Below are 23210 nucleotides of genomic sequence, written 5' to 3' on the forward strand. Positions count from 1 at the left end.
AGGTGACCGGACCCTGAGGAAGATTGTGGAGAAGGACCGATTCCAGACCTTGGGGGACCTGCGGAAGCAGTGGACTGAGTCTGGAGTAGAAACATCCAGAGCCACCGTGTACAGGCGTGTGCAGGAAATGGGCTACAGGTGCCGCATTCCCCAGGTCAAGCCACTTTTGAACCAGAAACAGCGGCAGAAGCACCTGACCTGGGCTACAGAGAAGCAGCACTGGACTGTTGCTCAGTGGTCCAAAGTACTTTTTTCGGATGAAAGCAAATTTTGCATGTCATTCGGAAATCAAGGTGCCAGAGTCTGGAGGAAGACTGGGGAGAGGGAAATGCCAAAATGCCTGAAGTCCAGTGTCAAGTACCCACAGTCAGTGATGCTGGTGTTGGTCCACTGTGTTTTATCAAGGGCAGGGTCAATGCAGCTAGCTATCAGGAGATTTTGGAGCACTTCATGCTTCCATCTGCTGAAAAGCTTTATGGAGATGAAGATTTCATTTTTCAGCACGACCTGGCACCTGCTCACAGTGCCAAAACCACTGGTAAATGGTTTACTGACCATGGTATTAGTGTGCTCAATTGGCCTGCCAACTCTCCTGACCTGAACCCCATAGAGAATCTGTGGGATATTGTGAAGAGAAAGTTGAGAGACGCAAGACCCAACACTCTGGATGAGCTTAAGGCCGCTATCGAAGCATCCTGGGCCTCCATAACACCTCAGCAGTGCAACAGGCTGATTGCCTCCATGCCACGCCGCATTGAAGCAGTCATTTCTGCAAAAGGATTCCCGACCAAGTATTGAGTGCATAACTGAACATAATTATTTGAAGGTTGACTTTTTTTTTTTTTGTATTAAAAACACTTTTCTTTTATTGGTCGGATGAAATATGCTAATTTTTTGAGATAGGAATTTTGGGTTTTCATGAGCTGTATGCCAAAATCATCAATATTAAAACTATAAAAGGCTTGAACTACTTCAGTTGTGTTGTAATGAATCTAAAATATATGAAAGTCTAATGTTTATCAGTACATTACAGAAAATAATGAACTTTATCACAATATGCTAATTTTTTGAAAAGGACCTGTAATATACAGTGTTAGATGCACATACACTGAGAGCATTGTTTTGGATTAACTTTGTTTTTGACAAGCATATCCCTTTAGGAATATCTTATTCATACGCGTTTCAGTTAACACTGTCTGGTGAACTTATCTCATGAGAGCATGTGTTTATCTAACATGCTACAGCACCACTGGGCGTTTTGAGGCAAAAAGCACCACAAAAAGATCTCAAAATTCTTAAATCTACAAAAACAAAAAAGGTGAGGACACTGCACTTATTGAGTTTGTGTCATACTTAATAAAGACTGAATAACCTGTGAATGAAAATTCTGTCTTCTGTGTTACACTGCCCTGGTGTTAGCAGTTGGTTGTTACCTCGCTGTGCTTGCTCTGAATGGCAGCCGTTTAGCTGGCAAGCCTGGAGCACGAGATCTGCAGCCTGGAACTTTCTCTGCTCTGTGAGGTCAGGTGACTTCATGCTGGAATCTCTCCGGCCGCCGTGGCTATATACTCACAGGGCTTCTACCTCTGAGTCCAGCAGTGCAGGAGTGCAAAAGGCACCAAGACGAGCTCTAGCAGGGCTTTGGCCAAGGGCAGACCCCGTTCTGAGGGAAAGGACACACATTACACTCCATTACCTCTCAAATACAACTTTTCCAGGAAGGTAAAGTTTTTTTTTTAAGCTTGATTGCAAGCAGTCTGGCTGAGTGTTCTGTTCTGTCTGCTTCTGTCTGTTTTAGATTTTTTTAGGTTTTGGAAGTCCTGCATTAAAGGTTTTTCATTTGTTCTGATGTGCAAATTGTTAAAAAGAATAGATGTTGTGTGTTCTAGACCAAATCCCACACTAAACACCAGGAAAGAAGTCCCAGAAGAAAAACATTTTACTTTAGTGACTTAAGTTTATTATTAGAAACTTATCATCAAAGTGGATAAAGGAGACATCCAAAGTGTTCTGGGGAAGTGCCAGGGTTCATTTGAAAATCCCTGTGCTAGAAGGAGGAAAAAAATATGAATGGAGGACACCATTTAAAGTTTAGACACACCTACTGTTTCTTTATTATTACCCTTTTCACATTTTAGAATCATGGTAAAGCAATCGAAACTATATGAAATAACACAAAGGTCATATGGGAAATAAAAAATTATTTGCAATAAAATAATATATCGTAAAAACTTAGGATGCTGGACAATTAATTAATTATATTTAATTAGTATTATTTATTATAGATAAAGTTTTGGTTTTGTAATAAAAAACTGTACAAATTATATATATACATATATGTATATGTGTGTGTGTGGCCCCTTATTCCGAGAACTACAAACTAATTTTGCCCCCTCACATCTGCCACACATACAGACACAGCAAATCATGTGGGTCTCGCAGGCCTCATGACCCATTCAGCACTAGATTCTTTGTGTCTCTTAACTTCCCCAATGTGCTCTTGTCTCATAATGACAGCTTTTCTGTAAGAAACATCCGGTTTCTTTGTCAGGCCTGTTTTTTTCTTCTCTGAGGATTTTCGTTAACTCCTTCATTTGATTTGCTCTGCAAATGAAGTGAAACTTCCAGGTGCCCCTTGTATACCGACCTGTTTGGTTTTGCATTTCACAATGCTTTATTAAAAGATGAAGAAGACAATGTTCAATCTTTATAATGAATTATAATAATTGATTAGTAAGAATTAAGTAAGCAGTGTGCACCGAGAGAGCTTCACAGTTGCTGTTACACACAGTCATGGCATGTAGCCAAGCAGGCAATCTAGTGCTTTCTAAAGCAGCTTAGGGAGGCATGACTACAGAACAAATGTGGATGTAGCTGGAAACGTGCCCCATTCAGTCTACACTATTTTATTTAGATACTGACTAATCATTTTACTGATATCCTGATACCTATTATTTTTGTTCAAGTTGAATATGCAATATTTTTCATTCTTAAAATATATATATATATATATATATATATATATATATATATATATATGTGTGTGTGTGTGTGTAATATTTTTTACACTGGATTTAACCCCAGGTTATCATCGTTCTAACCCCGCTTTTAATCCGTGGTAAATTATGTTCCACACACAACTTAGAAGCAGGTTTAGCACCCGCAACTGTTCTTACCTTTATAGACCAATAGGTTCATTCAGGAAACACTTGATAATACAATATGAGCAATGTAAAACAAGATGACCAAGGATTTCTTTAACCTGGGTTTTAGAATGATCCAGGGTTAACTATTTAAAGTGTGAAAATACCTTTTGAAGTTCCATCGTCCTACAGTTAATCTTAAAACATGCGTTTCTCACTTAAAAATTTATGTTTTGTTTAAAAGTTGCATAACTAATGCAAACAATACTTTAAGTTAAATTACCTTTGAAAGCATTCGTGTAGGCTAATGGCATTGTTGGATGCTATTTCTTAGCATACTTGATATTGTAGGACTGTTTATAAAAAAGATAACATACACACATTAAAGGTGAGATTTGTAAGCTCACTAAGGCCTATAGAAGGTAAACATTATTTTCATGTCATTCTCAATAAAACAGTTAAAAATGATTTATTCTGATACTTAAATAAAATTACCATTGGTCATCTGGTCCAGGCAATATGTCAAAAGGTCCAGCAGTGGGTATTGATTTGGGCACCACCTACTCCTGTGTGGGAATCTTCCAGCATGTTAAGGTGGAGATCATCGCCAATGACCAAGGGAACAGAACAACCCCCAGCTATGTTGCTTTCACAGACACCGAAAGACTGATGCAGCCAAGAACCAAGTAGCCATGAACCCCAGTGTTTGGTAAAGCAGCTCATAATTTGCAAGAACATGATGCATTTGTCTTTTTTTGTTAATGTCAATCTTTCAAAGAATGAAAGATTGACATTAACACTTATTAGGTGACATTAACACTTTATGCTACTGTTCTCCATTAGATGGCAGTGTAGTTAATTAAATTATAATACTAAAAGTCAAGTGAGACATACTGTACATAACTGTAAAGTCTTTGTTAGCAGCAACCAACAGCAGCTTTTAAAGCAATGCTTCTGTTTGTTGTCATTTTGTCTTTTGCATGCATCTTATTGGTTCAACAGATGCCAAGCGCTTGATTGGTCGACGCTTTGATGACCATGTGGTTCAGGCTGACATGAAGCACTGGCCCTTTAAAGTAATCAATGATGGTAGTAAGCTCAAGGTGGAAGTGGAGTACAAAGGAGAGATAAAGACCTTTTACCCTGAAGAGGTGTCCTCTATGGTCCTCACTAAGATGAAGGAGATCTCTGAGGCTTACCTGGGCAAGGTGAATAAAACAATGCAAAAGCACAGTAAATAAGCACTTTTAAATCTTTCACATTTATTTTAGCACCCTTTCAGGCCCATTTGTTGCATTCAAGCAAACAGGAAATAGAAAGCATATCTTCCTTTACATCACATTGTCATTAACTTTGCGAGAAAATGTGTAATGTGTGAGTTCAGAATCAAAGATTGGTCACTTCAAGACTATGAGGATGTGGTAGACATTCTGAAAATACTGGAAAGTATTGTGTACTTATTATTACTTATTAAGTAACATCCTTTGTTTTGAAACAATACATATTTTTAGACCACCGTATTTGTTTGCACTACAACTTTTAAAGCATTTCTCTAAACTTTGAAAAATGCAAACCAAGGAGAGTTGTGCATAAATTATAACGGATATAAAGCATTTATCACATACTGGCACGAGCCAAAACCAAAACAGAGAAACATACGTACTGTGGTGAAGACTAACATTTCTCTGCAGCACAAGTTCAAAGTTCTGCAAACAGCTTCAAACACATCTTATCTTTTATTGATGTCTGCAGTAAAAAGTGGTTTTTAAAATTCACCACAGATTAATATCTGATCCTGCAACACACGTTTCATGTTCAGAAATCTCTAATACAGACTGAAGTTTGTTTTGTGCATGTTATGTGCAGAATTATACCTCCACTTTGTATGAGATATTTGGAGATAACACCGGTTACAGGAAGTATGTGAACTTGATTGCAATCGTCAGTGTCAGACTCATTTTGTTTAACTGTGCTGCTTCCAAACTTGCATCTTTTCCAAGAAATGTTCCTGAAAGCATGTGTTGTTTCTTCATGAGCAAAATTATTTTTGAACAAAGAGCAGTAATCATAATTAATGCATAGACCCTTTCATTAATAAGCACAAAAATCACTTCACTAAAAAACTTGTGTGAATAATTTATATATGCTAAACAGGATCATGCTAATGATGATTTGATCTTGTTGTTTCAGCCGGTGTCCAATGCAGTCATTACAGTGCCTGCTTACTTTAATGACTCTCAGCGCCAAGCCACCAAGGACGCTGGAACCATTGCTGCCCTTAACGTCCTCTGTATTATCAATGAGCCAACAGCCGCTGCCATCGCATATGGATTGGACAAAAAGGTATAGAGATACCCTACCTAGTTCAGTGGTTTATATATGAATAGGTAAATATATGAGGTTGGTAAACAAGCTAAACTGGATTGTAATGATGTTTCAATGAAGTTGCATCTAGTTTTTGTCGTCCAGCATCTCAGATGAACTTTCAGCACAGTAAGGTTTAAAGGGTTAAACTGGTGCTTTTATGGTCACAGTTTACTACAGGTTGGTGCTGAGCGCAATGTCCTCATCTTCGATTTGGGTGGTGGCACCTTTGACGTGTCCATTCTGACAATTGAGGATGGCATTTTCGAAGTCAAGGCTACTGCCGGTGACACCCATCTGGGTGGTGAAGTTTTCGACAACAGAATGGTCAACCACTTCATTGCAGAGTTCAAACACAAGTTCAAGAAAGACATCACTGGCAATAAACGTGCAGTCCGTCGCCTGCGGAAAGCATGTGAGCGCGCCAAGTGCACCCTTTCCTCCAGTATGCAGGCCAGCATTGAAATCGACTCTCTGTATGAAGGTCCCGACTTCTACACTTACATCACCAGAGCACGTTTTGAGGAGCTCAATGCTGACTTTTTCCGTGGTACACTGGAGCTGGTGTAAAAGTCTCTGCGGGATGCCAAGATGGACAAGGCGCAGATCCATGACATTGTGCTGGTTGGTGGCTCCACTCGCATTCCCAAAATCCAAACGCTGCTTCAGGACTTCTTTAACAGCCGGGATGTTAACAAAAGCATCAACCCTGATGAAGCAGTAGCTTATGGAGCAGGTAAGAGGTTTAATTTCCACTCTACATGGATTAGTAATTGCTTTATGACATACTAATCTTTCTTCAAATTTCACCAGATGTCCAGGCAGCCATCTTAGCAGGTGAACGTCCAAGACCTTTTGCTGCTGGATGTCACTCCTCTCTCTCTCTGGGCATTGAGACAGCTGGTGGTGTCATGACTGTGTTAATTAAGAGGAACACCACCATTCCCACCAAGCAAACCCAGACTTTCACCACCTACTCGGACAACCTGCCTGGTGTACTGATCCAGGTAAATTAAAGTTAAGCCTGGTAGGGGCACCAACAAACTAGCATCCAAAACACCACATATGCTGGTAATGACCAATGTTGGACTATTCAGGAATGTCTTTAAAACAACTGAGATGTTGATGGTAATTCACCCAGAAACTCTTAAGGCATTTCAGCTAATTGGAGTCTGATTTAATGATCACATTTTTCTTACCCTTAGGTATACGAGGCAGAGAGAGCCATGACGAAGGATAACAACCTTCTTGGCAAATTTGAGTTGACTGGCATCCCTCCTGCTCCTCGTGGTGTGCCACAAATTGAAGTTACCTTCGACATTGATGCCAATTGCATTCTCAATGTGTCCGCAGTGGACAAAAGCACTGGCAAAGAGAACAAGATCACTTTCACCAATGACAAAGGTAAAATAATTTCCCCTGACTTTGAATAAAGAGTTGACTTTATACTTAATGACTTGATTCTGGAGATCAAAAATGGTCTGTTTTTCATAGTGAGTTTCTCACTAATCTTTACTTTCAGGTCGTTTGAGCAAGGAAGAAATTGAACGTATGGTACAGGAAGTTGACCAATACAAAGCAGAGGACGAAGCCCAGAAGGAGAAGGTCACTGCCAAGAACACTTTGGAGTCGCTGGCCTTTAACATGAAGAGCACTGACAAGCTGAAGGACAAGATCAGTGCAGAGGACAACAAAACTATGATTGACAAATGCAATGAGGTCATAGCTTGGTTGGACAGGAACCAGGTAACAACTGTAAACTGTTTAATTTGCATGCTAACCTACAGTACAGATTACACTCGGAATTAAGGCTATCCTTTTGAGTTATGATTATGTCATTGAAAGAACTTTATTCAATATTCTTAGCTTGAAGATGTTAAACCCATTTATGTAACCACCCAGAGTGTTTCACCCAATAACAAAGAGATCATTAAGCCAGTGTTTTCCAACCCTGTTCCTGGAGGTACACCAACAGTACACATTTGGCATGTCTCTTTTATCTGACCCATCTATTTCTGGTCTTGGAGTCTCTACTCTACTAATGAGTTGAATCAGGTGTGTTTCCTCCTCTGGTCCTACCATTGAGGAAGTGGACTAAACTTGACACCAGAATATTTAGGCTCACACATAGACAGAAACCAATGCAAAATTTGATTTACGTAAAATTCCTGCATCTCAAACCTGCTTCTCATCAACTCACATTGGTCAGATGTGCCAGATGAGACCAATTTATAGCTTGTGACCAAAGCAATATGGCACTTACAAAACAGCATTAGCATATTTATTTAGCCCCATGTTTCTAAATCCCTAATTCTATAGCTAAGCTATTATTCAACGGTTACAAGGTTAGTCATGCTATAATTACAACAAAATACCTAGCTGAGGTGAGGCCTTGTAACTTTCAGTTACAGTTCAGTTAGCTGTTATTCTTTATTAACTCATTATTCATTATTATTCTACAGGGAGGGTTTTTTACACCTATGCTTTACAGTTCATTCATTCATTTAGTTTCCTGTATGACTCAATTAAAAATAAAGCATATTATTTCCTTAATATCTTGTATCATGTTTTCTCATGTTTCATATCATGCTAGAATTAATGTAAAGGTCTGTTAGAACAGCCTGCGTTATATGCAACACTCATTTCTGCAATTGAATGCATTCAATGAGAAAAAAAAGTAGTAAGAAAAAGGGTTTGTTTTAAGAAAGGTAAGTGATATCCCTTTTGTTTTTGTTTGGCTGACCCACCTATTACAGTTAGTGATGTAAGGAAAAAAAAAATATTTTTTCTATTGTTCTTTTCCTCATATGACAAATACAAAAATTCCTGAGCCGCTCCTAACTGCATGGAAACACCTGTATGAATTGCAAAAATTAACAGATGCTAGAGAGAATATAAAGAGACCTAATGGGAACAACAGCAACACATTAGGTGCTTGTGTACAACATGATCTGGATCATTAGCTTCTTGGCTTTGGTGGCTTCCACTCTGGGTGAGTATGTATGAGGATAAAGGATTACAGGTTACAGACATATATGGTTATATATATATTGTGTGTGTGTGTGTATGTGTGTATATATATATATATATATATATATATATATATATACACACACACACACATACACATACAGATTATCATATGTGTTATTGTGTATGTTATTGTGATACTTTTCTCATTTGTTTCTTTATGAACAATGGTAACAGGATGTGGGGTTCGTTACCCATTGCGTTACCGAGCAGTTGAACTTGTCGAAAGATCTATAAGTGTTTTGGGGGATCTGCCAGAAGATCTGCGAAAAGATCTGCCAGAAGATCTGCCAAAAGATCTGCGAAAAGATCTGCGAAAAGATCTGCTAAAAGATCTGCTAAAAGATCTGCCAAAAGATCTGCTAAAAGATCTGCCAAACGTTCCAAGTGTTGTTGGGGGAAATCATGCAGATGTCATTTACTCTTGGCCCTGGCAGGTCTCTATCCAGGTAGTGTTATAAGTTTAAAGACACAATCTTTGTTCATACTAGTGGATCCTTTTCTCAGAATATCCTAGTGGTGGTGGGCTTTATTCTCTGGATAATGATGAAATTTTTATATTTGATCCAGAGTTCAAGTAGTCAGCCCTTCTGTGGTGGTTCCCTGATCAACGAAAACTGGATCCTCACTGCTGCCCACTGTTTAGTTCAGTAAGAATCTATCTATCTATCTATCTATCTATCTATCTATCTATCTATCTATCTATCTATCTATCTATCTATCTTATCTCATTTCATTCAGTTATTTTAGATCTTAGACTTTTTATGCTTTGTCACTGTCTTTCTAGGCCTGGAAATGACTATGTGGTCCTTGGACAGTATGACCGTGGTTCCAATAATGAAAATATTCAAGTCAAGAAAATTGCCAAGGTATCATCTTCAATATTATTGCATTAAAAGAAGTTTCAAAGTTTTAAATTAAACTAGGGGTCAGTTTGGGGAAGTTTTTTTTTTTTTTTTTTTTTGAAGTCTCTTTAAAGCTACAATTATTTAATCAAAAATACAATAAAAACAGTCATTTGTGACCTTGGACCACAAAAGCAGTCTTAAGTAGCTGGGGTATATTTGTAGCAATAGCCAAAAATACATTGTATGGGTAAAACATCTATGTGTTGAATCACCCAATAATAAAATGTAACATTCTGTAACATTCAAAATTATCTATTTTTCTTTTATGCCAAAAATCATTAGGATATTAAGTAAAGATCATGTTCCATCAAGATTTCTTACAGTAAATATATATGCTTAGTAATATGCATTGCTAAGAACTTAATTTGGACAAATTTAAAGGTGATTTTCTCAATATTTAGATTTTTTTTTGCACCCTCAGATTCCAGATTTTCAAATAGTTATATCTCGGCCAAATATTGTCCTATCATAACAAACCATACATCAATGGAAAGATTATTTATAAGCTTACAGATGATGTATAAATCTAAATTTTTACACATTTTGTTAAATATTATTTCAATTTAAAATAAGAGTTCTATTTTAATATATTTTAAAGTCTAATTTATTCCTGTGATGGCAAAGTTGACATTGCAGCAGCCATTACGCCAGTCTTGTTACATGATCCTTCAGAAATCATTCTAGCATTTCTTATTATCAGTGTTTAAACCATTTGTTCTAATTAAGATTTTTTTCTGGAAACTGTGATCATTTTTTTTCAGAATTCATTGATGAATCGAAAGTTCAAAATAACAGCATTTATTCAAAATAAGAATCTTTTGTAACTGTATAATTGTTTTTACTATCACTTTTGATCAATTCAAAAGTCAAAAGTGACAGCATCCTTGCTGAATAAATTAATTAATTAAAAAAAAAACAATCTTGCTACATTACAAACAAAACAAAGTTTTTGACTTACAGGTCATCACCCATCCTGACTACAACAAACAGATCAAGTTCAACAATGATGTTGCACTACTGAAATTGTCCAGTCCAGTACAGATGACATCCCGTATCGCTCCTATATGTCTGTCTAGCTCCTTAAGCATCCTCCCTGGGACTGTGTGTGTCATCACTGGCTGGGGAGTAACTGAAACTGTCTGTAAGTCTGCAATTCTTATCACCTACATACAACAGAACATTTTCAATACCTATAACTCTTGGATTTACTAGATAAACTGCTCAACCATTCAGACACTCGTTGTCTCACATTATTCTTTTGCTTTTAGCAAATCCTCGAATTCTGCAGGAGGCCACTGTGCCGATAGTTAGTCATGCTCAGTGTAGGCAGGTTTGGGGTAGGAACAGAATCACAAACGCCATGATCTGTGCTGGAGCCTCTGGAGCCTCATCTTGTGAGGTATAAAGACAGATGAATATATTACACACACAAAAAGTCAAACTACATTAATTAAAATATGTGAAATAGCAGCTCACAGACTGTATGAAAGGGTCCAAACTCTCAATGTTAGTCACTAATTTCTATGTGTCGACTGCAGGGTGATTCTGGTGGTCCTCTGATGTGTATGAGTTCAGGTGTATGGTACCAAGTGGGCATCGTTTCCTGGGGCCACGAATCCTGCAGCACTGACCGTCCAGCTGTCTACACCCGTGTCTCTTACTTTCGACAATGGATCAGTGAAATCATTACATACAACTAGAGCACCAGCTTAAATCTCATGCCTCACAGTTTCTGATTCTTTTGTGTCTGAATATTCATTCATTAGTCCAGTGATCAAACTGTGTCTTCATAACACTGTTACTGTACTGCTTTGAATACTGGAAATAACTCATAACATAATGCCAACAGAGTTATTAAAAGCATGTTATAACTTATATGTATATATCAGTGTATGTGTTTTAATTTTTATTAACTATTGATTATGCTGAACTTATGTATGCACACATATATAAATATTAAATAAAGATTTCTGGGTCATGCACAAGCACACTACATTTGGTTCACTAGAAGAAGTTAAACTAAGTGGCATCTGCAATCAAATGATGCTAGACCTTTCACAATTTTGGAATGATTTTTAGTAGATGTATAACATCAGTTCCCCAATCCGGTGGTAGGTTTTATATTAAAATTACCCTAGTGAAAAATAAATATACTTAAATGTATTTGAAATACATTTATTTCATGCTAAGTATACTACAAATACATTTTCATATGTATGTACTTAATAAAATACCCCACAATTGTACTTTTAGTATACTAAACTGGTATACTTCAAGTCTGCTAAATTGGAACAACTAATTGTGTACTTAATGTACTTTAATTGTGCGGAAGTAGTGCTGAATTTAAATTAAAGACATACTTAGTATGTTTGATTGTGCTAAAGTGGAACTACTGCAAGTATACTTTAGGTACACTTTAAATATTTTGTATTTAAAGGGTGATGTTATACAATCCTCATCAAAAGTGACATTAAAACACATTTTAGGCTTATTAATACGAAATGTGCATTGTGCACAAGTAACACTCCAAATAAAGTTTCATTAAAATTTTTATATCAGTAGCTCTCGAGTTATCTGTCAGTAGTTAATAGATTTGAACTATACTTAGTATGAAATAAATGTATTACTTTTTTACTAGGATATATAGTGTGTTAAATTAATTTCTCAGGATCAAATCCAACTAAAACACAAGAGCAGGTTAAGTCATGTCTGTTTATGCACTTCTGTACATTGCCAATGCTATTTGAAAAGTTGTTCGTCATATGTTTGCATTGATTAAGAAAAGACATTACACACTTGTCTGCTTGTCTGTGTTGTCCTTGAGCATGATCATGGTTCCAATACAAAACCTGTGCAGACTTTGAGCATTCCCAGGGAGTCAGCGTTAAAGTGAGTAATACTTTGTAACCTCCTAGGCATTTTCCTAGAATCCACAGTGGTTAAATATATTTTCCCATTGTTTTATTGTGTTAAAAAACCCCAAAACATTCTGCACAATGAACAAAAATTTTTTAAAAAATCATTTAGCATATAAGAAAGGATATATGCTATATATCCTTTCTTTTTTCTTGTATCTTCTGCTGGAAAGATTATATGGGGTCAACAAGAACTTCAGGTTATATATTTACAGGTGGAAGAATAACATCTCAGGTGTCTCAACGCTACACTTGAATGCATTCAGGAAAAAAAATGTTTCAACAAAGGTGGGAAGCCGACCTTTTTCTCAGTTAAACGATTTGTTCTTGTCAATATTTCAACATATTTTTTGCCACATGACTGTACTAAACAAGATAAGAACGTTCCTGAGCTCTGAGATCCTACCAGCTGCATGGAAGCACCTTGATGAATTCCCAGTTTTATCAGATGCTGAGTAGAATATAAACCATGGGAGAGACCCAGTGGGAACAGCAGCAGAACTTTAAGCACTTGTCTCCACCATGTTCTGGATCATCAGCTGTTTTGCTTTGGTGGCCTCCACTCTGGGTGAGTTTTCAAAGTTTGCAATGAGGGTAGTAGGAGTCAGTGTCAACCTGAAGATAATAATTACTCTAAAACATAATTGACAGCATATATATATATATATATATATTGGAACAGTAAAGTCAAAATTGCTCTGTTGGCTGTGGAGTCAAGACATTTACAAATATGATTAAAAGATGAATATGAGACAAAACTACAAAATGTCACATTTTATTATTGGGTGATTCAACTCATAGATGTTTTACCAGCTAAGAAGTTCAGCACTTTTAGAGTTTCATCTCTCTATCTGATGTGAGCATAAGTATTGGAACAGTTGCCTCACAGGTCTTTCTAAGTGATCAGCTGTGTCCTGTTGCATTACTTCTTCAGATATTAAAAGCAGGCAATGTGTCGTATCAGTTATATCCATTACTTCTGTATTCTGAATCTTGCATTCGATGATGACACACACAAACCAGGATGAAGATGAGGGAGCTGACTTTGAGAGGAAAGCAAGCAATTTGGATGCTAAAAGAAAAGAGGAAGTCAATTAGAGCTATAGCAAAAATAAAGGTCATGGAGAAATGAAGAGTTTGGAAACCACCAGCGACACCAGCAACCAACAACGACCTGATTGGCTGAGAAAACAACAGTAGTTGATGACAGACAAATCATAAAAGCTATGAAAATGAACCCTAAACGTCTGTAAAATCACCATCGACTTACAGAAAGCTGGGGTGATGCTCTGACAATCTACTGTCCTCAGGAGACTTTGACACAGAATTACAGATGCTACACAGCAAGATGCAAACCTCTGACCAGCACCAAAAATAGAAAGGCAAGATTAGAGTTTGAAAAAAAGCACAAAGGTGAGCCAGAAGAGTTTTGGAACTGTGTTTATGGACCGATGAGGCAAAGATGAACCTTTATCTAAGTGATGGGAAAGCAAAAATGTGGAGAAAAAAAGGGAACTGCAAATGATCCCAAGCATACAGCCTCATCTGTAAAGCATGGTGGAGGTGGTGTCATGGCATGGGCATGCATGGCTGCCTCTGGAACAGGCCCTCTCAACTTTACTGATGACTTAATGTATGATGACAGTAGCAGAATGAATTTGGAAGGGTACAAAACCATCTTGCCTACCAATATTCAAGAAAATGTCACCAGATTCATTGGGAAGTGCTTCATATTGCATCAGGACAATGACCCAAAACACCCTGCCAGTTCAGTCAAGGAATTTATAAGGGCAAAGAAATGGAAAGTCTTAGATTGTCCAAGTCAATCTCCAGATTTAAATCCGATTGAACATGAATTTGACCAGCTGGAGAGGAGAGTAAAGGCAGAAACTCCTCAAAACAAGCAACAATTGGAATTGGCTGCATTAAAGGCTGGGAAAAGTATTTCAAAGTATGAGACCAAGAGTCTGGTGATGTCTATGGGTCACAGACTCACTGCTGTGATTGTGCGCAAGGGATCTGCAACTAAATAATAGCTTTTAATCTTTTATATCTGCCTTATGTTCAACTGTCCCAATACTTATGCTCACACCAATGAGTGGGATGAACTCTAAAAGTGTTGTTCTTTTTATTTTGTAAAACATGTATGTGTTGAAACAGCTAATAATAAAATGTGACATTCTGTAGTTTTGTCTCATATTCATCTTTTAATCATATTTTCAAATGTCTTGACTCCACAGCCAACAGAGCAATTTTGTCTTTTGGAGGGCACTGTATATATATATATATATATATATATATATATATATATTATTTTTTTCTTCTTCTTTTTTTACCAAAGGATAAAGGATTTCTAAGGTCCAATATATATTATTATAATCAAACTAAAAAGTGATCAAGAGCTGACTAATAACCCACAATTGTATGTTTTTGCATGTACTTACATAGGTTGTGGAGTGCCTGCCATTAAGCCAGTAATTAGTGGCTACAACAAAATTGTTAATGGAGAGAATGCAGTGTCTGGTTCCTGGCCCTGGCAAGTCTCTCTCCAGGTAACTTTTACTAGTTTTAATTATACTTTTTAAGGTTCTTTACAATTTAATATGTATAAGTTGAGATGCATAGAAAATTTTATATTACCAACATGTTCATCTTACCCAAAGTTAAATAATTTATATTTAATAATGCATGAACCAGCAATCCAATGGCTTCCATTTCTGCGGAGGATCCCTGATCAACCAGTACTGGGTGGTCACTGCTTCCCACTGCGGTGTGAGGTAAGAACGTTTGATTTGGTTTTATGTTCAAGTTTGTCACAATAACACGTTAACTAATGCAAAAAAGAAGCATTACGTACTCATCAGATCGATCTTATCTTCTGGATGAACTCTTGTTCATATTTTGAGGGAAATCCATCCTTTACTCAGCGCGTCTTCTTCCAGAAACGAACAGTAGCCGCGATAAACTCTTCACTCCTGACTCTTTGTTTATGTTGGGCGTCTCAAAGCGCTCGCGGATCACGTGGTTATTTACATGTGAACACGAGGGGGCGGGATCGTATTAAAAATAATAAGTTAGATGGGACAGACTGAACATTGTGTTGGTTTCATACGGATTACTTTATCACAGAACGTTTGTACTTCATTTGAAAGTAGACACTTCAGGCTTTCTATAGAGATAACTCCCAGTTTCTTTGTTGAGTATTTGCCGAGTTACAGTTCATTTTAGTGACGCGTTACTATAAGCGGATCGCGGAGATGGAGAAGACAAAAACCGCACCCTGTTGGTTTTCTTTCCAAAACCACAAAGTTTTGTTGTAATCGTGAGTGTACACAAAAAAATAGACACTTAACAGTTTCGATTGATGTATAACACTTATTTGTGTGACCAAAATCAACAGAGTATTTTTAGTGTCTTTTGCACTTTTTAGTGTCTTTCTAGTGTCTTTAGCGATACAGCCGGCCCCAGAGGGTTTAATTTATCCTGCCCGATTCTTTACCATGCTTCTATTTTCAACTTTTCCTGTTTATTCCTCCTACCCTAGGGCTGGATATCACTATGTTATTCTTGGAGAGCATGACCGCGGCTCCAACTCTGAGCCTGTTCAAGTCATGAGCATCGCCAAGGTATAAGCTTTAATGATATCAACTCAGCATCCCTTTACTTTAAGTGACTGCCTGCTGATAACATTGCTGTGGTTCTGATATCGTTGGCATTACCTCAAGAGCCACAGGGTTTTGTCATTCTGCCTCAGTTAAAAATATTGCTTGCTTACTTCTCAAAACACATGATGGGATCTTACAAATACTTGCATCAAACAGACTCCTTTAGCATTTTTTTAACATTGTAAGTAATTATCAATACTGCCTAAAGAATAACACTAATATGAAAAATGAGTTGTAAAGAAAAAAATTATGTTTTTAGTCAAGAGGTATTTGTAATACTATTTCACAATATTACCGTTTTTACTGTATTTCTGATCAAATAAATGCAGCCTTGGTGAGCATTAGAGATTTATATTTAAAAAATGCACACACATTTAAAAGTCTTGCCAACTCCGAACTTTTGAATATCAAGAAACAAACCTATTAAATAGCTTCTCTATCTTTTCCTCAAAACCTTTAAATATAATATGTAATCATTATCATTTAATTGTAATATTTAATCATGTCTAAAACCTATGGAGTAATTTTTAAAAGACATCTCATACAGTCAATTTTCTTCCCACTGTAGGCCATCAGCCACCCTTACTACAACGGTAATACCTTCAACAATGACGTCACCCTGCTCAAACTGTCCTCTCCAGCCCAGCTGACGTCCCGTGTCTCTCCTGTGTGTCTTGCTTCTTCCTCCACCAGCATCCCCTCTGGCACTCTTTGCGTCACCACTGGATGGGGCAGAACTGGAACCACCTGTAAATTTATCATCATCATCATCATCATCACTTAAAACATTCAAACGACTTCTATTTTGATTTTCTTCTATTCACTTTGTTTTTATAGCAAGTCCTAATATCCTGCAGCAGACCGCGCTGCCCCTTATGAGTCCCACTCAGTGCAAGCAATATTGGGGTCAGAGCAGAATCACAGATGCCATGATCTGCGCTGGAGCCTCCGGTGTCTCCTCTTGCCAGGTATATGAAGACAGATACCTTAATATTTTAATGCATATATACAGTGCTATAGTCCTAATGTGTCTATATGGTTTTGTCTATCAACTACAGGGTGATTCTGGTGGTCCTCTGGTGTGTGAGAGCGCAGGTGTTTGGTATCAGGTGGGCATCGTGTCCTGGGGCTCCAGCGACTGCAATGTTCGCGCCCCAGCCATCTACGCCCGCGTGTCTTATCTCCGCCAATGGATTGACCAGACTGTCGCCTACAACTAGAGTTCCGACTCTCTGAACATAATGCCAATAAAAAAATAAAAAAAAAACACATTCTAAAGATGCTTAATGACTCAAGCAATGAAAATAAAACAGTTTAAATGGGCTATATATGTCAAGTCAAGTCACCTTTATTTATATAGCGCTTTTAACAATACAGATTGTCAAAGCACTTAACAGTATCAAATTGGAGGATAGAGTGTCAGTAATGTATAATAATAATAAGATTAAACACTCAATTTCATTAGGGCATTAATGGCATTAAAGGCATTTCATTATTGAATTCAGTGATGTCATTGTCTAGCTCAGTTTAGTTTAAATAGTATCTGTGAAGTCAAATTGACGCTAATCACTAGAAATCAAGTGTCCCCAACTGAGCAAGCCAGAGGCGACAGTGGCAAGGAACCAAAACTCTAGATGCCATTCTTCTTACGATGCAACGAGTACATGGTGTGTTATGAGGAGTGTTCCCGGTACCGGTTGATCTAATTAATGCAGCCTAACAATTCTTTAACAGATTTGAATAACAGAAGTGTAGTAGTGTGTTATGTGTAAGCCAGGTGAAAGAAATGTGTCTTTAATCTAGATTTAAATTGACAGAGTGTGTCTGCCTCCCGAACAGTGTTAGGTAGATTGTTCCAGAGTTTGGCTGCTAAATAGGAAAAGGATCTGCCGCCCGCAGTCGATTTTGATATTCTAGGTATTATCAAACGGCCAGAGTTTTGAGAACGCAGCAGACGTGGAGGACTATAATGTGATAAGAGATAGCTCAAGTACTGAGGAGCTAAGCCATTCAGGGCTTTATAAGTAATTAACAAGATTTTAAAATCTATACGATGTTTGATAGGCGGATCCGGGGACTCGCAATGCTGATCTGGGAAGCCAGTGCAGTGTTGACAGAACCGGGCTAATATGGTCATACTTCCTGGTTCTAGTAAGGACTCTAGCTGCTGCATTTTGGACCAACTGTAGTTGGTTGATCAAGCAAGCATTTCTGCATTTGACTTTGAGAGCATAGGTCGCAATTTAGATTTGTTTTTGAGGTGGAAAAACGCAGTTTTACAGATGCTAGAAGCGTGGCTTTCAAATGAAAGATTGCTATCAAACAGCACCCCTAGGTTCCTAACTAATGAACAATTGACAGAGCAGCCGTCAAGTGTTAGATAGTGTTCTAGGTTATTACATGGGGGGGTTTTAGGTCCGATAATTAACACCTCTGTTTTTTTTCAGAATTTAGCAAGTTACTCGTCATCCCGTTTTTTATATTGACTATGCATTCTGTTAGTTTCTCAATTTGGTGTGTTTCACCAGGCCATGAATAAATATAGAGCGGAGTATCATCAGCATAACAATGAAAGCTAACACCATGTCTCCTGATAATATCTCCCAAGGGTAACATGTAAAGCATGAAAAGTAACGGCCCTAGTACTGAGCCTTGAGGTACTCTGTACTGCTCTTGTGATCGATATGATACCTCTTCATTCACTGCTACAAACTGATGGTGGTCAGTTAAGTACGATTTGAACCATGCTAAGGCACTTCCACTAATGCCAACAAAGTGTTCAAGTCTATTTAAAAGAATGTTGTGGTCGATAGTGTCGAACCAGTAGAACTAATAAAGATATACAACCATGATCAGATGATAGAAGCAGGTCATTTGTAACTCTCCTGACTTTGTAAATCCTGACTGGAATTCCTCACAGATACCATTTTTCTCTAAGAAGGAATATAATTGTGAGGATACTACCTTTTCTAGTATCTTTGACATGACAGAAAAGGGAGATTTGAGATCGGTCTGTAATTAACTAGATCCTTGGGGTCAAGTTGTGGTTTTTTAATGAGAGGCTTAATAACAGGCAATTTGAAGGTTTTGGGGACATATCCTAATGACAATGATGAATTAATAATAGCCAAAAGAGGATCTATGACTTCTGGAAGTAGCTCTTTTAGTAGTTTAGATGGAATAGGGTCTAAAATACATTTTGTTGCTTTAGAATGATGATTTAACAGGTTTATACAATTCTTCCTCTCCTATAGTAGAGAAAGTGTGGAATTGTTCCTCAGGGGATCTATAGTGCATCTGATGCGATTCTGTAGCTGACGGTGTTACGCGATGCTGATCTAGGAAGGCAGGAAGACGAGGGATTCAGAATAATCAGGTTCTTTAATGGAGCAAACGTATTCAACAACAGGATAAACAGCGTAAACATAACTTTAAGACGCGACGAAGAAGATTACAGAACTCAAGGCCTATAAAGAACAGGAAACAAAGGAGCAAACAATGATAGACTAATAATGAACTAATGAGAAGAACCAGAACAAAACCAAATATGGGCAAACAGGAACCAAACAGTGACAGACGGCTGCATGGTTACAATTTTATCTCTGATAGTATCGATCTTGGAAGTAAAGTAAAATCATTACTGCTGTGCTCTTGGGAAATGCCAACACCTGTTGATGCTTTACTTTTTGTTAATTTAGTGACTGTGTTGAATAAATACCGGGGGTTATGTTTGTTTTCTTCTAGAAGAGTAGAAAAGTAATCAGATCTAGCAGTTTTTAATGCTTTTCTGTAGGATAGGGTACTTTCCTGCCAGGCTATACGAAACACCTCTAGTTTTGTTTTTCTCCATCTGCGCTCCATTTTCCGGGCTGCTCTCTTTGAGTGTGCTCATTATACCACGGAGTCAGACTGTTTTCTTTGATTTTCCTTAAGCGTAAAGGAGCAACTAAAGTGCTAGAAAAGAGAGAGTCCATAGTTTCTGTTATATCATCAAGTTTTTCTGTGCTGTTGGATATGCTGAGGAATTGAGATAAATCAGGAAGATTACTTACAAAGCAGTCTTTTGTGGTAGAGGTGATGGTTCTATCATAAAATGTTTCCAACAGACATGATGTCTGAGTTCTGAGACCACAGGACTGTGCAGAAAACAAATGTCGCACTGAAAAGAGGAACATGCCTATATATTTTTTTTTTCTCTAGCTTCCCTTTTGATGAAGTTATTGCATTCAGTTAAGAGACAGCAACATATGTCATGCCAGGTTTGAAGTTTGCCGTGACATCCCCAGAAAGGACCAATGATATTTGACAACTCCAGTCAGGCCAGGCATGATGCATTTAAAAATGTTTTATTTGATTAACGACCCCCTGTAAAACTAGTCCTGTCCGAATAGGGCTTAAGTCATGTGTGTGTGTATATGTATATGTATATGTATGTATATACATATACACACACACACAACTTAAGCCCTATATACACACACACACACACACACACACACACACACACACACATATATATATGGGCATTTTTCTTTTGCCTGTGAGATATCATGCAGTTATTCTTAGTAAATCAGACATGCAATATCCTCCATCCGCCCTTGTGCTTTTCATATAAGTAGAGGAGATCCTGCTTCCAGCTGGTGATTATTTGATGATTATAAGTTTTTGTGAGCACTGACAATACAAACCAGGCTACAGAAAATAGGTAAGAGTTTCATTTGTGCAATATTTCAATATGATTTACTATGGTTGCTTACATGTAAACATTTATATTTACATTTCTTAATTTAGCAGATGCCTTTATCTAGAGCAGGAGTGGGCAAGCTCAGCCCTTCCAGGCCACTTTCCTTCAGAGTTTAGCTCCAGCCCTAATCAAACACACCTGAACCAGCCAATCAAGATTGCTAGAAGGCTGAAGGCAGGTGAGTTTTATCAGGGTTGGATCAAATCTCTGCAGGAAAGTGGCCTGGAAGGGCCAAGTTTGCCCCTCACTGATCTAGAGCAACTTTCAGTTGAGGAATACAATGAGCGATTTATCATGAGGAGGCAAATAGACACAGGAACTGCTTGCAATATAGGTTTCTGACAGTGTTCAGATTAGTACAATCTAGAGCCAGGAGGGATTAAGGAAGTGAGAGGTTTTTTTTTTTAAGTTAGAATGCAGTCAAATATTTGTGAAAGAGATGAGTTTTCAGTATTCCATATGAGGCGACTGGGTCTAAAGGGCAGGTTGTAGGATGGCTAGGGAGAAATTTTGATATTTCTGCCTCAGTGAAGGGAGAGAAGGAGGAGAGAAGAGTTTTAGCAGTGTTGGTGAGGTTGAGTTCCTGTCGAGTTGAGGACTGAAGAAAGAAAGAAAGAAAGAAAGAAAGAAAGAAAGAAAGAAAGAAAGAAAGAAAGAAAGAAAGAAAATTAAATATGAAGTGAAAATGTGAAACTATACTTCTCACAGCTTATTGTCCGAGCGTAGAAAAAAATTGTGAAATGTACCAAAAACAATATTCTGATTCCAGAGACCAACACTCATTGTATTTTCTCTTGTTTTTGAGTAGCAGGCACTACTTTTGGGCCAAACAATGTGACCAGATTCACGACAGACAATTCTACCATGCAGAACGAGGGCTTTTCGGGCATTAACGTCTTCAAAATATTAATTTACTTGGCCATCCCTGCCGTAGGTCTCATCGGAAACGGGCTCGTCATATTTGTGACCGGCTACAAAATGAAGACGACAGTCAACTCCATTTGGTTCCTCAACTTGGCGATTGCAGACTTCATCTTCTCCTCAACTCTGATCATAAACTTAATTTTAGCCTTTTGCAAGATGACTTGGAACTTTGGAACTACGAGAGCATGTTTCTCAACTTCATGATTTACCTAAACATATATGCTAGCATTTTTCTGCTGACGACTATCAGTCTGGACCGATGCCTGTGCACATGGATGGTCGTGTGGACTCAGAATAATCGAACCCTGTTCAAAGCCAGAATCATCTGCAAGATTGTGTGGGTTTTATCCATCGGCTGCAGCATCCCTGCTGTCGTCATCCACTCAAGAGCAGAGCCTGAAAGAATCTCTAACTATGCAACTTCTATAAAATCCTACAAGTCTTTGGTCACATATAGGTTCATAGTGGGCTTCCTCATCCCCTTCCTGATCATAGCATCTTCATATACAGCAGTCGGAGTGCGAGTCAAAAGCCTCAAAACGAGGAAGCAGCTCAGGTCGTACCGGGTCGTTATAGCTGTGATCCTGGCCTTTTTTATATGCTTGCTTCCTTATCATATCCACGAGTTTTATTACATAAGTGCAAAAGAGAATCAGTGGAGTGAGTCTGCTAAAGCGGTTTTGTTAAAAACAAAAGTTGTAGTAAACTGCCTGGCTTTTTTAAACAGCTGTCTGAACCCCATTCTCTATGTGTTCATGTGTGATGAGTATAAGCAGAAGCTCAAACAGTCTCTGCTGCTGGTGCTGGAGACGGCTTTCGCTGAGGATCACCAGGACTTCAAAGTTTCAAAGCAAACAAAAGACATCCCTATCTCTATGCTTGCCAGCTGCCAGGATGAAAAATGAAGCCATTAAAATTACAATGTGTTCCTGGATCAACATCCCAAATCAACCAATCAGATTAGAGGGATAAATTTACAGGAAATGTTTGTTTTAGGCTTATAATAAGTGTTAGGTGCTTCGGCACCCTTGTTATTCAGCTATCATTTCCCTCTGATTTTTGGGATAAATTATGGGTAGGGGCAGGTGTAGGGGCAGGGACAGGGTTAGGTGTATGTTTTTGGGCAGTAAATGTTATTCCAGGATCAAATATTGGCTGCTTTCGAATTCAAGAATGAATCAGGGATGTGTTCCGAACAAGAGTCCTGGAAATGTTTAAATAATAACAAAGTAAAACTGAAATTCTTAAAAGCAACGTATTAAGAGTGTTTAATGATATTATCCATAAATCACCTCACCTGTTCTCATTTATCACATAAGGGAACCTTCTACCAGTCTAAATAAATAACTAGAAAGGCTTTTGGGTATATTGTTTTCTGGTGGTTTTAAAACCTATCAATTTTCAACACCTTGTTTTCCAGATTGCCATGAAAAACACAGGTCTTAGGCACGGCTATAACTTTCTCCTGTATACAAAACAGCTTTTCATTTGTATCATTATACAAAAAGGCCAAAAGC

General features: G+C 37.9%; 2 protein-coding genes and 2 pseudogenes across 4 annotated transcripts; all 4 read left to right on the forward strand.

Moving 5' to 3' along the window:
- The first annotated feature begins 1427 nt into the window (after positions 1-1427).
- Positions 1428-8448, forward strand: LOC306851780 (heat shock cognate 71 kDa protein-like; annotated as a pseudogene). Its single transcript, XR_013786040.1, has 7 exons — positions 1428-3845; positions 4146-4351; positions 5334-5486; positions 5688-6243; positions 6321-6514; positions 6713-6911; positions 7030-8448. The product of XR_013786040.1 is annotated as a heat shock cognate 71 kDa protein-like (transcript).
- Positions 7156-12243, forward strand: LOC306851779 (chymotrypsin-like protease CTRL-1). The gene is made up of 8 exons (XM_079388218.1): positions 7156-7253; positions 8388-8499; positions 8715-8986; positions 9108-9187; positions 9325-9406; positions 10406-10586; positions 10714-10844; positions 10984-12243. Exons 2-8 carry the CDS (start codon positions 8454-8456, stop codon positions 11143-11145), a joined length of 954 nt encoding a protein of 317 aa, XP_079244344.1. The 5' UTR covers positions 7156-7253; positions 8388-8453; the 3' UTR covers positions 11146-12243.
- Positions 12244-12849: 606 nt separating this feature from the next.
- On the forward strand, positions 12850-17349 carry LOC306851316 (chymotrypsin-like protease CTRL-1). Its single transcript, XM_079387473.1, has 7 exons — positions 12850-12928; positions 14809-14912; positions 15058-15137; positions 15905-15986; positions 16594-16774; positions 16863-16993; positions 17084-17349. The coding sequence occupies exons 1-7, from the start codon at positions 12883-12885 to the stop codon at positions 17243-17245; spliced, it is 786 nt and encodes a 261-aa protein (XP_079243599.1). The 5' UTR covers positions 12850-12882; the 3' UTR covers positions 17246-17349.
- Positions 17350-21487: 4138 nt separating this feature from the next.
- LOC306851044 (chemerin-like receptor 1) lies at positions 21488-22741 on the forward strand (annotated as a pseudogene). Its single transcript has one exon. The product of its transcript is annotated as a chemerin-like receptor 1 (transcript).
- Positions 22742-23210: the final 469 nt, after the last annotated feature.

Source organism: Barbus barbus (assembly GCF_936440315.1).
Source record: "Barbus barbus genome assembly, chromosome: 31".
Taxonomy (NCBI): Eukaryota; Metazoa; Chordata; class Actinopteri; order Cypriniformes; family Cyprinidae; genus Barbus; species Barbus barbus.

Excerpts from the sequence above, each read along its gene's own strand:
- LOC306851779 (XM_079388218.1), top strand. The coding sequence starts at position 8,454 with ATGATCTGGATCATTAGCTTCTTGGCTTTGGTGGCTTCCACTCTGG. Across the intron at positions 9,188-9,324 it reads GCTGCCCACTGTTTAGTTCA|GCCTGGAAATGACTATGTGG; the intron begins GTAAGAATCTAT and ends CTGTCTTTCTAG. Across the intron at positions 9,407-10,405 it reads AAGTCAAGAAAATTGCCAAG|GTCATCACCCATCCTGACTA; the intron begins GTATCATCTTCA and ends TTTGACTTACAG.
- LOC306851316 (XM_079387473.1), top strand. The coding sequence starts at position 12,883 with ATGTTCTGGATCATCAGCTGTTTTGCTTTGGTGGCCTCCACTCTGG. Across the intron at positions 16,775-16,862 it reads GGGCAGAACTGGAACCACCT|CAAGTCCTAATATCCTGCAG; the intron begins GTAAATTTATCA and ends TTGTTTTTATAG. Across the intron at positions 16,994-17,083 it reads CCGGTGTCTCCTCTTGCCAG|GGTGATTCTGGTGGTCCTCT; the intron begins GTATATGAAGAC and ends TATCAACTACAG.